The sequence below is a fragment of the Lentinula edodes genome (genome assembly GCF_021015755.1).
Source record: "Lentinula edodes strain Le(Bin) 0899 ss11 chromosome Unknown C8R40scaffold_29, whole genome shotgun sequence".
NCBI lineage: Eukaryota > Fungi > Basidiomycota > Agaricomycetes > Agaricales > Omphalotaceae > Lentinula > Lentinula edodes.
The window spans coordinates 262319-277496 of record NW_025764335.1 but is presented as its reverse complement, the minus strand read 5'-3'; the positions used below and the strand labels follow the sequence as shown (position 1 = coordinate 277496).

Below are 15178 nucleotides of genomic sequence, written 5' to 3'. Positions count from 1 at the left end.
CCGTTGCTCTCATACAAGAACTGATGATAATACTGTCAATAAGAGCAGAGGTAGGATTATCGTCGTCGCTGCATTGCGGGACGCAGAAGAGGGTACAGAGCTGGAGCTTGGACTCGGATTGCTATTCGGATTATTTGAAGTGACACTGGAAGTGCTTATGGCTGACCCTGCAGTAAAGCGTCAGGGGAACGACATTTTATGACCATATCACAAATGCACATACGGATTGAATCTAGCAGGGTGTCATTCAAGTCTCCAGCGGTCTCCCACATCGCGAACCCTCCTAATCCATTATTTTTTATGAATTCGCCCTGCACTCAAGAGAGACGATCAGACGGCGGGAAGGGAAATATGAGAAGGTGGGAATGAACACCCACTTTCAGTGCGAAAGATTGTACGTTGTCGTACGAGACCCACGTCTGATTGGATTTATCGTATACGAAGGGCTACGCAATTGAGTGATCAGGGAAGGAAGCCAGAAAGAATCATGAATCAACTTACCGTTTGGCTGCAATTATCAAACAGATAAGCAAAACCACTCGTCGGCGTACCATCTTCGTTCACATACCCTGCCTCGACTAAACCCCAATACGAGTATACCCCGGACGGTCCAGAGAAATTTCCACATACATCGACTCCCCCTGGCGAATCCCACTTATCTCCCAGATGCTCCGCACTCTTGTTGAACGATGGATACACATTCGTAACATTTATCGAAGAACTGGACTGCAATGCAGTACTATCTGGAACGACAAACGAATGCCCATACGCAGCGACACCGAGCAGAATCTGATCTGCTGGCATGCCTGCGTCCGTCCACGCCTTCACCGAAGAAACCGCTGATCCCGTTTGATCGTTGGTCGGTGCACATGTATCGTCAAGAGGGGAATTCGGACCAGCATGTGGAGAGAGAATATTGTAGACATCGTAGTTCATGATGGCGATGAAATCAAGTACTTTGCTGAATTCGGAGACGTTTTTGGAAGGAGCACCAGAAGTGTCATTCCACGGAAGCAGGGACGTGGCTGCCGACAGAACCAACTTCGATCCAGTGGAATCTTGCCGAAGTTCTTGAAGGAAGGAAAGAAAGTTTGAGGTATCGTTGTTGTTGATGGTATTACAGCCAATTCCTTGACGGTTTGGATATTCCCAACTGAGAAATCTAGATAAAGAAGGATTTGGGCCAAATGAAATAGAGGACGCACTCAAAATCTAAACCATCAAGATCATATTGAGTAGCCAACCCAGCCACGGTTTTGACGAAGGCGGTACGGTTCGCAGCCGAGCCAACGTTTGTCGAAAAATACTGCGAGCCACCCCAACCCCCAATTGAGATTGAAGCAGTAACATTCTGGACCGCCCCCCAGTTAGCAATAATATCACGAATATATATCATGACACGAACATTCTGATGAGCCATTTGAACGAATTGAGGCAATAGCTCTGAATCTGAATCTTGCAAAGATAGTGTTCGTACATCTGGGGTTGTTGTTCTGACCAAAGAATGTGAGGACTAAGAGCGCAGAGAAGACGAGCCAAAGAAAAAACTCACGCGAAAGCATAAGTCAACTGCGTGTACTTTGACCAACTAACTTGGCTCAGGGGAAAGTCGGCGGAGTGCCATCCAGCATACCACGATACCGAGCGCATTGAGCCAGTGGCATTGTCAGCTTTGGAGGTAGCGGCTTGGAAAAGCAAGATATTTGAAAGGAGCAGAGCAGAAAACATGAGATAGTCGTGGTGTGGGGTCGTAATAGTCACTGCGGGACACGGAGAAGAAGTTTTAGAGTTTAAGAGTTTATCAAAGAGTTTGAGGCGTTTTCATGCGAAGTGACAGTTTGAATGCAAAGGCCTTTGGAGTTGCCTGTTCAATATCCTTGTGTTACATGGTGGAGTAGGCGGGAGGGTCGAGCTTGAATTTTGTTTTTGATCATTTTAACACTCGGTCCGGCGGATTCTCAGGGTGATAAGTTCCATGAGAAAATCACATTTTACAGTGTCCATTGTAAATTCCATTCAGTAGCACAGTGTCTCAGCCTCAGCATCAAGTAAGTACACCATAGTAGACAAGAAATTGAGCCTTTGAGGCCAATGTGCTACTCTTTAATGGGGAATCTAGTAATATTGCATCATACAAAGTCTGAATGGAATTCTGGTAGGCCTACAGATACATGGCTATTACATAAATAAGTGGAAGCTTGCCAGGGCAACTGACAAGCAACACTAGAGAGAGACTCACAGACAACAGGTAAAGGTAGGTTCAACAATACAATCACAGTTGTCTTATCATCAATTAAGCATTAAGTGCCTACTCTAACAATATCTTCTGCACTTATTTTTTCTGGATACTACTATCTCATCCTACTATCCTATCCATGTTAATGTTGGTTAAGAATGCATGGACGCCCGAGTCAAATATCACTGGCAGTTGTACTTATGGAAAAAGAATTTTTATCTTCCTTTCAATATATCTCTCAGTGCGTGATATTGTGATCAGTGGATTGTCTACGTAGATGGTTCATAAAGCTAAGTGTTTGTTCCTCAGTGTTACTAACTATCCTTCTCTTAGACTATTCCTGGGACTCTAATAGTCACAAAGACCATTCTCCCCTAAACTGATACAGGACCCAACTGGATTCCTTTGCAGGTCCTTGCTTGGACTGAATAACCTTTCTTTAACATCAGTTCAGTTTTGTGACATTTTTGAATTCCAGACTCAAGAAATAACAATAGCCTGAACTTGAGAAAACATCTGCAAAACCTGTATGTTCGGCTAAATATCCGAAAGCAGTTCAGAGCAGTTCAGAGCACTTCCCAGCAGCAAAAGCACCCAGAGCAGGCTTTGATTTTTGCTTTGGGTGCTTTTGTTGCTGGAGAGTGCTCTCCAGCCAGTATCCTTGCTCTGGCGAGTATACATGTTTTGCAGATGAATTGAGTCTGGCATTGTTTACTGAAACACATAGCAATCTTTGGAACTCATACAGTAACACATATTCATAGACCACCCTGTATGGGTAAATCTGGTATATGCTAGACTCTAGTATGTATGTATACTGAGGCTTTTTGTGCTCAGAAAATCGAATTCAATGTGCAGAGTATATATGAATATTTCCAGCATTTTATTGGATATCTGCTGACCTAAGTAAATATGGGGAAAAGAAACAAAGATAGATCAAGTATCTTCCATCAAAGAGGATTGAACTCTAGAAGTTACAATTAGCCCATATTCATCAATAGATCCAATATTTCCACTGTGGCTTACACTTACCAAGGTCTATAATATACATATCTATGTTGTGTTTGCCTGGATTGGAATATTCAGTAGCAGACAAGAGGATTGAGGCATGCCAGGGCAAGCCACTGAACTAAATTTACAGTGGTGGTAAAAGCGGAATTATATACGAGAAATTGCCGGACCGAGTATTCAAATGATCAAAAACAAAATTGAAGCTCGACCCTCCCGCCTACGAGATACATGGAGCTCTTCGGTGGTACGTTGATATGACGAAACCAAAAAGACCCACCTGCACTTAATGATTACTGTCGGTGACAGTAATACCTTCTGTATGAAGGTGGCGAATAGAAGAAAGCACATTTGTTCATCTATTTTTCAGCCCTGTCGATGGTGACCAACTTCAAAATCAACGGAGTTGAGGAAAGGTGACAAATTCCCACGCCGAATTTGGACTTCGATAACTTTAAGTATCTTTGCATTATGTATATATAGTCCCCGGTTTTAAAAATGGCCATTATTACCATGCATAATGTACAATGAAAAGAACGTTCCCAAAGTGTCTTGTGGTTTGTGATCAACTGAACGCAATTCCTCCATCCACTAGCATCGTCTGGCCCGTAACATAATCCGAGTCAGAGCTAGCAAGAAACGACACCATCTTCGCCACATCTTCCGGAACACTAGTCCTTCCCAAAGTTATCGTGATCTTCGTCTTCTGGAAATTCTCTCCCTTCGGCAAACCATTGATTTCGCTCATTCCTCGGTCTATTGTTTCCCACATGGAGGAGTCCACAACACCTGGAGCATACGCGTTCACCGTGATTTTGTCCTTTGCGAGCTCTGTAGCGAGGGACTGCGTGAGACTACGAACAGCAGCTTTGGTAGCACTGTATATAGGAATCATGGGGAATGGTCGGAAGGAGACGACACTGAAACACAATACGAGGTGTGAAAGACCGCACTCGCGAGGCGAAAGGAAAAGGCTGAACAACTCACCTCGCAGCATTGATTATCTTTCCCCCCGATCCTTGCTTAATGAATTGCCTCGCAGCCACCTGGTCTGAGTATATTACACCACAGAAGTTCACTTCAAACAGTCTTTGAATGTCAGGCTCCTTTGCATCCATAGCCCATTGGACTTGCGCGATCCCAGCATTTGCCACCATTACATCAAGGGGGCCAAGTTCATTTACAGAATGATCCACCATTGCCTCAACCTGAGGTAATTTGGAAACATCGCCATAAGCTGGAACAGCTTTCTGACCTAAAGCTACGATCTCCTCAACCACCTAAGAGCGCGATTGTATGGATTATAGGTTCAAAAATGGTATCGAGATAAGACGCACCTTTTTGACCAAACCCGAATTTGCCTCAAGATCGTTCACACAAACATCGAAGCCATCTCGAGCTAGACGCAGTGCAATGGCTTTACCACTACATATATATTTGTTGAATATCGCAGGACAAAGTTGGTGATAAGAAACTTTCAACACCTACATTCCCTGGCCAGCGCCGGTAACGATAGCGCTCTTGGACACAGTCTTTGAACTTGCGAATCCTCTGTGGCGAAACGAAGCTGATAGGAGCCTGGTTGTTGGATGAAGGAAGGGGCGCGCAGTAGTCGAGAAACATGCAAACATGGTCTAAGAATGGTGGGCACAACCAGTCGAAGGTTACATGCGACCCAATATATATCTTTCCGCGAGAAGAGTCAAGAGACCAAAGACCCGAGATACTCGTCATGTGTCCAGCTCAACTCGGAGGCGCGAGCGGGAATTGCTACGCTGGTTGTACCGTGACGGTCCGCAATGCGTCTTTTCTGATGCGCGTGGGTCCTGATTGTTCCTCAGCGGGACGTGACCGATTTCCCTACTCCTCCTTCTTGCTATGTGTAGAGAAACCCACGTGCAAGCTGAACTTTTCATTGTCTGCTATGTGGTATTCCGAATTCCGAAACTCTGAAGCGAGCCAAGAGGGAACACATATTTGAGTCGGCGGCGTATATGTTTATCGGATTTACCAGAATGGACACCACCCTACGCCATCCCAGTAATCAGTACTTTTTAGTACATGACATTTCTGTGTTGAAAATTCAAGAAAACCAACGGCTCCATAGGACCTCTGGATCTTTGCGAGTCCCTGAATACATTCATGAGCTTCTTTGAGTGAGTAACAAGTTCCAAAAGCCTACACAAGGTCGATAGCACGGAGCACGGCATTTTGCCGGTATTTTCTAGCTTTCAAATTGGCGGAATTCAAAATGTACGAGAAGAGCTACGATCCCACCAAGTGATAATCAGTAGTATCGAGTTCTGTTTCGCCTTTAACATGGAGAACTTCAACAATGCGCGACTGTGGTGAATGAACAGTTGAAAATAAAGCAAGAGCTAAGAAGTTTGCCTGACGTAAGAAGAGCGTCTGATTCTACATAGCCTTGCACCTCAACCACCACTACAGCCATGCCATCGTTCTCTCTTCAACCGCCTATTCCATGCTGCGGCTTATTGCTGAAACTCGGGTCATGATCAACTAACCTGTATGATTTTTGGCGTTTTTTTCTAGACCCCTCTGCCCTGGTGCCATGGGCGTCATAAACATGCGCCGTCAGGCTGCCCCTCGACCTCCAGCACTCGAAGAATACCTCAAGGCATTGAAATAAAGAATCCCCTTGACGATATTCCGTCAAGATTTTTATACAGCATTTCAAGAGATCTCGGATCGTCTACACATTGTTTTTTTCTGCGCTGCTACTTGCATCCCGGTGGAACACATTTGGATGTTTCACAGGAATCGCGGCTTGCCTCAAGGCTACAATGTGCTGCTCGAATGCCGGAGAAAATATGTACTATGTCGGTGTCTGTGCCCTGAGCCACATTCAGTCTTCTGACCCCTCGTCGTTCTTCTTCCAGCCCTCTCATTCGTTATCACAATTCCTCAAGATACACGCTGCTATCTCGCCCCCTCTCTGAACGGGGTTACGTCAACCGGACTGCCTCTATCACCCGCCGAAAACGAGGTGTTCGCCGCATTTCGTGCCACGATTTTGTGCGGTTCATTGGAAAATCCAAAGTCTCGGAAATTAGCTCCAGATATGTGCTTTATCTGTACTTCTAGGTGCCGCATTGTGTGCACAAAGTCTCAGTTTACGGCCTTCACCTGTCCTAAATAGCACATTCCGTTTGTCTACAGGGTTTTCTTTCAAGTTTCCCGATTTAGGTCTTCCTTTGTATTTAACTACGGTTATGTGAATGATGGACCTGGTCGAATCTCTCTGACACTTGGGTGCGTCTTCTTCCTTTCTCTACTCATGAATGTACTGGCCTGAGTTTGCCCCCCCTACAACAGCATAAATCAAAAATAAATGGCCGTACGAACACAATCGATTCTTCCTATGCTCTTTCTCTACCAACATTGTGCCCTCGATTGGATTTTGTCGCAATTTACGATAATTGTAAGCTCTTCGTTAAGCGAAATGGCCCCTTCGTCGCCACAAATCGAAACCCAGAGCACACAATTTCAAAGTGCTTCGAATGCTTCAGAGTCATCCTTCAAACAGAGGACGCTGGGAGAAATTATCGCAAGTGAGTGGGAGAAGATGTCGGAGGAAGCTCAGGGTATTGAACGGGTGAGGAGTAGGCGAAAGGAGCGAGAGGATGAGGAAAATTATACAGAGGGACGTAGACGGCTTCAAAGGTTACACAGCGCATCGCCCGGGTTATGATACGGTTCGTCCCGCTCGTTATATACGAATTCATGTCTCTGAAGACGACTTTCTAGGGTTTTTTTGGGCCGATATCAAGCTCGACTCCGCCGTGGCGTCGGGGCTCACCTTCGAACATAAAATCGTACGATCTCCGTATTATATCTTCGCCGCAAATAACCTGATTATTAAAATCTGGAGCAATCGTCGACTTTTTTTACGGCGTCCTTTCGCCCGTTGTATTTATCATATTCGTATTCACATCCTCGCATCGGTCAATGTTAAATTCTTCTATTTGTTGCTGCATCCATATTTTATCCTTCTGCACATACCAACCACATACACTCTATGTTGTAGAGCATTCGAAGCCTCTCGATTGGCGATAAGTCTAATTGAGTAAAAGACATATCGGCTGTCGATTTTCGGTCGTGATAGAAGTCGCTTTGTCCGGCCTTAAAGGGGTATGTTACTATGTTTTCTGTTTAAACTCTGTCTATTTGTATAGTGATTTCGAGTGATATAATTGACTGTCCGTATCATCGCAGATAGTATAATATTTATCTGCGCTGTTGCATCATGCTAGCGGTATTTCTCTCCATCATTATGCATCTGATACCAGTCTGACAGGATGCCCGTGGTTGAACGGTTTAAAAAGGCCTGTGTACGATTTGGACAACTCCAAAACAATAAAATCCTGTAGCCAACACCAACAGGCAGCGACAGGCGTGTGTGTGTCACTGTGAGTCAGTTAATTCGAATAATATGATTGGCGTACCGTGATAGCGACGATCCCAGCATTGAAACTCGGGGTGAGCTTCTCCTCAAGTTCGCAACGAATTTTTCCTTCCCAATTCATATTTTCTTGTTTTTGTCCTGGTTGATTCCCTTGACCAGGCAACGATAGCGCACCTTCAACAGGAGGCATCGGGGAAAGCTTTGCCTCTCCAAGAGGGAAATGCACTGCGCTCTTGTTCCCGTTCTTATTGATCGCCACCTGCCTCAATAAATGAACCCGGAATAAGAGTTCTGAGACCACGTTGATTTGAGCCTGATTTAAGATTCATAGTAGAAGAGGAGTGCTTACTATCCGTGCGTAACACTGACTGCAATTTGGCGAGGGAGCCATTGTTCGATCCAACAATCTGAACATGGAAGGGGATTGCATCCCTGATGTCGAATATACCAACGGATGGGAGAAAAAACTAATCGAGTTGTTAATAATTTTTAGGCAAATGATTCTCGATGAGCACCTGGCATGTCAGCGACTCCGAATGATATTTTCCAGATTTGGGGCCCGGGACTATCTGGTACGAAAACCGACGCCACTCCTCAGGACGTTCTTTGATGGTCGTCAATAATGAAAGCTCTATCACAGGCCGAGGAGGACGTAAACGAGGCGAATTTTCGAGCACAAATGTATTATGCCTTGAAATATAAATTTATGAGCAAGAGGTGACAAAAAGAGAAGTAAACGATGATTACTTTCTACTTTTGCCTAGAAAGGCTGTACGACGCGACCTTGCCTTGATAATCTCCGCAGAAAATTGGTATGTACATTTCGCATAGTATGCTTGCCTTTGTTCTCCTAATAGTACATAATACGAGGGGGGTAGAAGATATTCTTGGCCGTTATACCGGAAGGTGCTGGGTATCGGACATGAGAACGGCAAAGAGCTTGGACAAATTGACTGAGATGGCATGTCATCGCCCGAATTAAAAATCGTATGCGCTTGGTCGATGATATTCACTGATAACCATCCTGTGGAGGGAGAGACGGTTTCTATAACACCTGTGAGCTATGTAGACATCAATATCTACGAGTCAATAGCGGAGCTCCCCAGTTCCAAAGCAGATTTTGAGTACAGTACCTTCACGGTGACTTCTGACACAGACTCAGGTGCGTCTACTAGTAGAGTACCTTCGATATTTGATTTTCGACCGAAGACTGGAGTAGGGGTTTTGTCTTCTTGGTAATTAATAACGACAGTGATCCCCTCTTCCTGGGAGACAAAGACACCAGTTGGACGTGTGTCGGAGCCTTGCGACTGGCGTATTTGCTGGTACACGAGTCTCTCCTCGTTTGCCCTAGGCTCGGAAGAATAATCCGGTATCGGATAGTCAAACGAATCGTAGGACGGCGGTGGCAATGACATAGTAGAAGACTAAGATTCAAGAAAGTGGTCAGGATGAAAAAAGAAAACAAGGAAGAGTGCTGATTTTTAAATACACTATCCACCGTGATTGAGACCTAAAAGACTAGAGTGGAGTCATTTAGAAATTCTGCGCGCTGTGCATCCGTTTCGCAACCGGGATACTAGACCGCCGGCTACATTCTGCCGCAGTGAGATTCCATTCTCAATCTGCGATAACATGTCTATAGTTTGTAGTGGCGCAGTTACAAGATAGGAAGTAAGAAACACAGTCTCGTCACTATTCATTATCACCGTATACGATACTATATTAACAACTTTGCGAGATGATAAGCGCTGGAAATGCGAACGTCTAAATTCGCACCTCCATTCACTAGAGGGTTGCCTCCTCGCAGTTCCTGTCATTTGACGATTCACTACCATCGACAATATCGAGTGCTTCGGTATACATCCAAACAATACCTGCGCCATCCTGAAAATCAACACCTAGACGCTCAAACTTTTCAGCCCACAATATGTAATGACCCAACGACAAGGTGTGATTCTCGACCAAGTAGTCCACCGTCCGGACCGTCTCCAAGCAGGGGTACAGCGACCTAGTCGCCAGCGTCTTTAAGCATGTTTTGCCGCTGTTAGTCTTGCCATGTTCAAAGGCCTCGGACTTTAACCCGTGAATACCAACTCGCTTCACAGTAGGATGATGAAAAGTAGGAGTATGATTTACATGAAACGTAAGAGTTTCGAGACAAGTACAATCCCGGAAAGGGATATGGAAATTATATAATCTGTTCTGGTCGTCGATACCCAATGAAGGTAGAATATGAAGCGTTCTGAGAGCGATGCCGCGAGTTTCGAGAAATTTTCTGATGTATGTACTGGACTCCGACGCATTGGATTCGAGGCGTAGCACGAGGGTGTGCAGTCTGGGCATGGAAATCGATGTCGCGAGGGACATGCTACCAGTGTGAGTGGATATGATAAGATCTTGGATTAAAGGGAGGGATAGAGATATGTCCTTTGCCCGATGTCGTAGGACGCGGCTGATGTCAAGTACGCGAAGGGACTGGAAGGAGGACAGAAACTTTGCGAAAGTCGGAGGATCTGGGCACGATTCCGACCAAAACAACCCTTGTAGCGTTGGTCCACACATCTGGGAGACGCTCTGCGGAAAACCAGCAGGTAATGCGTGATTCCACGACCCACTGATAATTCGTAAATTTGGAGACTTCTGAATGATATGACAAATAGTTAGGAGAAAGTTATACGCGTGAGAGCCCCGAGAGTGGGTATATATCTCAAGGTGTCGCGCAAATCGGCCATACTCGGAGGGCCTGGTGGGAGTCGTCGCATCTACTGGTATTGGAAGACGTGACTCCAAGGCGGAAAGAAGAGATATTGCTCGTTGTGGACTGCGAATAACGAGGTGGCGATATAACAACGGAATGGCGACGTTCCTCCACGAGCGACACACAAGAACAAGGGCACATTTCGTACGCATTGTTGAAAGGGCAGTGTTGGGACCTAGTGCATTACGGGAGATTTGCTGCGGGATGAAGGGATCCAGAGGCAAAATGTTTTCCGCTTCATGAAGATATGTGGCGAATTGGAATATCTCCGTCAGCACTTCCACAGGTAGATCTGGAAAAGATGGTGGACTTTGACGGAATATAACAAAACTGGGAACCAATCGTGCAAGAAAACGGCCAGTTTTAATGATGTGCGATAACCAGGCTATATTTTTCCAGCCTAATGGAGGCAACGGTTTGTATAAGCGTCGAAGCAATTCGTAAATCATAGATCATGATCAAGAACAGAATGTCAAAATAAGGTGTAGCATATGTACACTCGTACAACCCTAACCCACAAATCACGAGCGCTTATATGCTCTTCTCCCCAACGTTCATGATGAACTTACTACGCCTAGGAGCTCTGCTCTCTGCTCTTCAATTTTCTTTGGCGGTGGACGTATTCCTTAATCCTACACCCTCTCTGCTGAGGACTACACTCTCCCCCGAAGATGCTAGCTCAGCTCTATCACAACATCTTGGCCTTGAGATTTTCGAAGTTCTCCAAGACCAATCGAGACCAGTGTATAATGATGACTCCATAGAATTCGTTGCTACTGGGCTGAAGAACGCTCTGATTGTTACCATGGAGCATTCAGACGCCAAAGGTGAGTTAACATTTCTTCATTGCTCGTGCTTGTTTGATCAATGCCCTCTACTAGTTATCCTGCCATCTTCTCTTCCTCCTTCATTCAAATTATCCTTGCCTTATGCTCGTATACCATCCCTCTCTTTGGTTGCAAGTACATATATCCGTCGTGCCAAACATGCTTACTCGGCGATCTATGTGCCCAACTTGTCCATTTGGAATCCTTTCGAGTTTCTCTCATTGGAAGCATCCTTGAGTGACGCAGAGGGCTCTATATTTGCAGCGCTAGATCTTGCAGCTCTTGCAGACTTGCGTGAGCAGTATGGTGCTGACAGCATTGAGTATGAACGTGCCGCGGAATTAACGCGTGTATTCTTACAAAATGCTCTTGGAAATGGCGAGCATCTTCAGCTTGCTATTCTAACTTATTTTTCGACTCCTACATACCCTCAACGTCGATCTACTCCTTCTCAAGTACCTTTACCCGGCCACGCTCCGCCTCAGGAACCTATTGGCTCGATTTCCACCTGCTTCACCAGCGCGGACTCTTGTAGCAATGCTACTTCTTCTTGCTCTGGTCGAGGCCAGTGCGTTGAGGCTTCGAAATCTGGACGAACCTGCTTCGTTTGCACCTGTTCCGCGTCGAAAAAAGGAGAGGGTAACAAGGTCAAGACCGAAATATGGGTGGGTGAAAGCTGTGAGAGAAAAGACATCAGTGGGTACGTATTTTGTCATCTTTGTTGGTCAATGGTTCTTATCCTTTCTCCAGGCCCTTCGTCCTTTTTGTCGGTCTGACCCTTGTGATGCTCATCTTGGTCTTTGGCTCCGTCTCCCTACTCTATGGTGTAGGAGAGCAAATGTTGCCACCTACCTTGACCGGTACCGCTGTAAATGCAAAGAAGGATTAGCCGCTAGGAAAGCTGCTTGTGTCCATGTGCATGTTCTTGTTATTCTACCAGCTGCGCACTAATCATGTAGCTTGACAATCAGTTCTTCTGGTGAATTCAAAGCGTATTGTCGTATTAGATCTGTCTAGCGCCGCGCAAACTACCGCAATCATCTATCAATACGTTCAGAGTATGTATGTACCTTAATTTCGACCTGCGCGTCTACACTATTCACTCTGCACACTGGATGAAGAGTATCGCCATATCTCGGAACAGATTGGCAAAGAGCAGAAGGCGAGAAAGTCTTACCTGATTGAGTCTACTTCAATAGGATAGGATATAAACTATGGTCCGATACCGGAACAACCAGTCTGCTTGATTGCATTCATACATCCTTTCCCGGTGTAGTTTGCTAAATGAGCTGGATATATTGATACACGATAAAGTGGTATATATGCAATAGCGCGCGGCATGAATGGGAGCGGCGCAAAATCGGGGCTTGGGTATGATAATTATTTCTTCCATGTCAAATTTTTCAAATGACTTGAAGCTATGTTTGAGGTGAAAGCTCACCTGTATACCAGGGGACAACCGCGTGGACGTTACCGAGCATCTCTCTCTACAGCGGTCGCGAGGCGAACAGCATCAGCGTTTTTTCGTCTTCTGGATGTCGTCGATGGGGTGGCATAGATTGAAGGTATGCCAGTGGCGCTAAATTCTCTGGAGTAATCTGCCCTAGAGCGGGGGGCCGCTTTCGAGCCTGTACACTGCCGGAGGTCATATATTGATGGGACGAGCTGTCGGTGTTCATCCACTTCCTCAGTGTGGTTGCCGTTATTGAAGAACGATCTGAAGATGACGATTGTGAAGAGCAATCGGAGACCGAGGGTGGACTTTTTGGTTTGTAAGGAATGTATTCAATCCTTGGAAAGTCAGAGTCCTGGTCTGGATTGAATATGTGGTCTGGTCTCCCTTTTGTTGAACGAGCACTTTTGTATTTTCCATGTGGGACAGGGAGTGAAGCGAGGTGGGGCACATCATCGACCGTCCGTAAGTGCGGAAGCGATTCTTCATTAAAGTATGCGACTGTCAATGGGTGAGCCTGAGCACGTTAGTGGCCATGGCTTGAAAACAAGCCTACTAACTTAGATGCCACTTGCGCTGTCCCCTAGAGGTCTCCACAAAGACGGTGTACGTCTGTTTGATCAAGATTGTGCGAGACGAGCTGTTCGAAGACGAAGGTCTATATATCTTTGTTAAATTTGTGCAGCTTCTCGTAGATGGAACCAAGGGTACTTGTTCAACAGTCCTGCTTCGTCTGAGTAGAGGAAGTGATGGTCTTGTTTCTCGTGATAGAATAGAAATCCCTAATTTTTCCCATTCATAAGACGGTCCCAGGTACTTGGCTATATTTCTCACCTCTCTAACCCTAGATGGACCCCACCGAATACCTGTGACTTTGTGAGGATCTTCATCCGGCCTAGGAGGGATGAATTTTCGTACCGTCTGTCCACCGCTCAATGCCAACCTAGAGAAGCGTAATCGTAATCAGCAGGTAAGGGACAATTACAAACGTTCGACTTACTCCCGTAAGATCACCATGAGGACCCCGTTCCTCCCACACATAAACTGATCCAGGGGAAATCAACGCTCGCTCCTCAGCGTCAAGACGCCTAGTGACCATTGGCAGCAAGTTGAGCAGAACGGCATGAAAGATGACACGAGCATCCGCAGGAGATCTGATTCGAATATCGGTACACGTTGTGCGTTGCATTAGTACGATGGATTGTTGCTGGTCAGATGGAGAGAGAAAGTGGGAAAATGACATGCACTCAGAGGACCCCTCATTGAAATAACCATAACTCTCGTCCGCGAATAGCAGTTGACTGATGGGTCTATAGCCTTTTTGGGCTCCTGTTACGGCACCGAATCGACAGGATTGTTAGATGAGTGGAAAATGAATGCCATGGATAGAGTTTTAGATACAGAGAAGAAAAGAGAGTAAGCAGATCTAAATAGCTCATGATTAAAGTCCGCTTTCCAGAGATGACCGAAGAAGATTTTTTATGCGAATGAGCATGTCGCCGTTATTGTGGGCAAAAGAAATTATATCTTCTCCCAAATAGCATCGGAAGAATAGCGCAACTTACCATTTGTGACATTCGGTCGTTGCCCCTACCTCAGGCTTGTAATTTCGACTTCTTGAATGATATATTGACTGGAGTCTGGTAAGGACAGAGTGTGGAGCCGCTGGATATCAATGCTATAATAGCCTGGGCTGGTTTGGTCGTTCTTTCCCAACACCACCGAATCTTATATGAATGACCGCCGGTACAGTTAGCTGCGAGTGTCCTTAAATTTATAAGACGTCCGGAGAGATTGAACATTGTACGCCGTTTTCAATACTTCAGTTCGTGCTTATAAGGGGCTATGGCGGTCGATTGAGAATACCTTGAACGTCCTGAACGTCCTCAACTTGTGAACTTGTTTGATGAAGAGACGTTGCCGGGATGTAGAAAGCCTAAACGTGAGAGTTCCAGGGAAGAGCGGCGTACACTTCACGTATAACAATAACATCTTGATAACATCCATTTGTCGAGTACTAATATACTTGACGCGCGATTCGGGTAACAGCGGTTTCAAACAATTGACAGAGGAGATCGGAAAATACTTCAAAGCTTTTCCTGACTCAACAATCGCACGAAAGGGAAGTTAGGGTGCGAAGCAGAAACTGGAGCAGAGGCGATTCGTATAAATTTCTCCAGCATTTCGCCGGTGTATTATCATGAGGAAACAGGAAAATTCTTCCAATAGCACCCGCGCGTTGTTCACATTTATCTGTCGGTGGCTGATAGGGAGTGGCAGGCAAAAATTCTGTTCAAGATATATGAATACTCACAATTAATTGTAACAGCACCGCCGACAAATGCTGCTACTTTTGTCCTGTCGTGTCTATCAGGCGACCGTGTGCCCGCTCTCCCTCTTTCACAATTCCGCCACGTGGTTGAGATATACGTAGCTGGAAGACGCCGACCACCATTGAGATCCTATG

General features: G+C 45.6%; 6 protein-coding genes across 6 annotated transcripts; 1 reads left to right on the top strand and 5 right to left on the bottom strand.

The window, feature by feature from the left end:
* Positions 1 to 155: 155 nt before the first annotated feature.
* C8R40DRAFT_1051747 (glycoside hydrolase family 18 protein) lies at positions 156 to 1728 on the bottom strand (the record flags this gene model as incomplete). The annotated part of the gene is made up of 6 exons (XM_046224729.1): positions 156 to 311; positions 378 to 446; positions 502 to 1153; positions 1206 to 1351; positions 1406 to 1493; positions 1553 to 1728. 6 exons carry the CDS (start codon positions 1726 to 1728, stop codon positions 156 to 158), a joined length of 1287 nt encoding a protein of 428 aa, XP_046083918.1.
* Positions 1729 to 3809: 2081 nt separating this feature from the next.
* C8R40DRAFT_1051723 (3-oxoacyl-reductase) lies at positions 3810 to 4875 on the bottom strand (the record flags this gene model as incomplete). The annotated part of the gene is made up of 4 exons (XM_046224725.1): positions 3810 to 4164; positions 4232 to 4524; positions 4582 to 4669; positions 4733 to 4875. The coding sequence occupies 4 exons, from the start codon at positions 4873 to 4875 to the stop codon at positions 3810 to 3812; spliced, it is 879 nt and encodes a 292-aa protein (XP_046083917.1).
* Positions 4876 to 7435: 2560 nt separating this feature from the next.
* On the bottom strand, positions 7436 to 9340 carry C8R40DRAFT_422433 (uncharacterized protein). The gene is made up of 6 exons (XM_046235022.1): positions 8804 to 9340; positions 8418 to 8731; positions 8186 to 8360; positions 8020 to 8137; positions 7711 to 7961; positions 7436 to 7629 (listed from the first exon to the last, which is right to left on the bottom strand). Exons 1-6 carry the CDS (start codon positions 9086 to 9088, stop codon positions 7537 to 7539), a joined length of 1236 nt encoding a protein of 411 aa, XP_046083916.1. The 5' UTR covers positions 9089 to 9340; the 3' UTR covers positions 7436 to 7536.
* Positions 9341 to 9458: 118 nt separating this feature from the next.
* On the bottom strand, positions 9459 to 10880 carry C8R40DRAFT_1051691 (uncharacterized protein; the record flags this gene model as incomplete). Its single annotated transcript, XM_046224722.1, has 1 exon — positions 9459 to 10880. The coding sequence occupies one exon, from the start codon at positions 10878 to 10880 to the stop codon at positions 9459 to 9461; it is 1422 nt and encodes a 473-aa protein (XP_046083915.1).
* A 107-nt stretch (positions 10881 to 10987) lies between these two features.
* On the top strand, positions 10988 to 12147 carry C8R40DRAFT_1051667 (uncharacterized protein; the record flags this gene model as incomplete). Its single annotated transcript, XM_046224721.1, has 3 exons — positions 10988 to 11258; positions 11313 to 11958; positions 12009 to 12147. The coding sequence occupies 3 exons, from the start codon at positions 10988 to 10990 to the stop codon at positions 12145 to 12147; spliced, it is 1056 nt and encodes a 351-aa protein (XP_046083914.1).
* A 540-nt stretch (positions 12148 to 12687) lies between these two features.
* Positions 12688 to 14211, bottom strand: C8R40DRAFT_1115788 (Gti1/Pac2 family-domain-containing protein). Its single transcript, XM_046228572.1, has 6 exons — positions 13712 to 14211; positions 13630 to 13654; positions 13546 to 13577; positions 13423 to 13493; positions 13272 to 13369; positions 12688 to 13212 (listed from the first exon to the last, which is right to left on the bottom strand). Exons 1-6 carry the CDS (start codon positions 13952 to 13954, stop codon positions 12746 to 12748), a joined length of 936 nt encoding a protein of 311 aa, XP_046083913.1. The 5' UTR covers positions 13955 to 14211; the 3' UTR covers positions 12688 to 12745.
* Between the last annotated feature and the right edge of the window lie 967 nt (positions 14212 to 15178).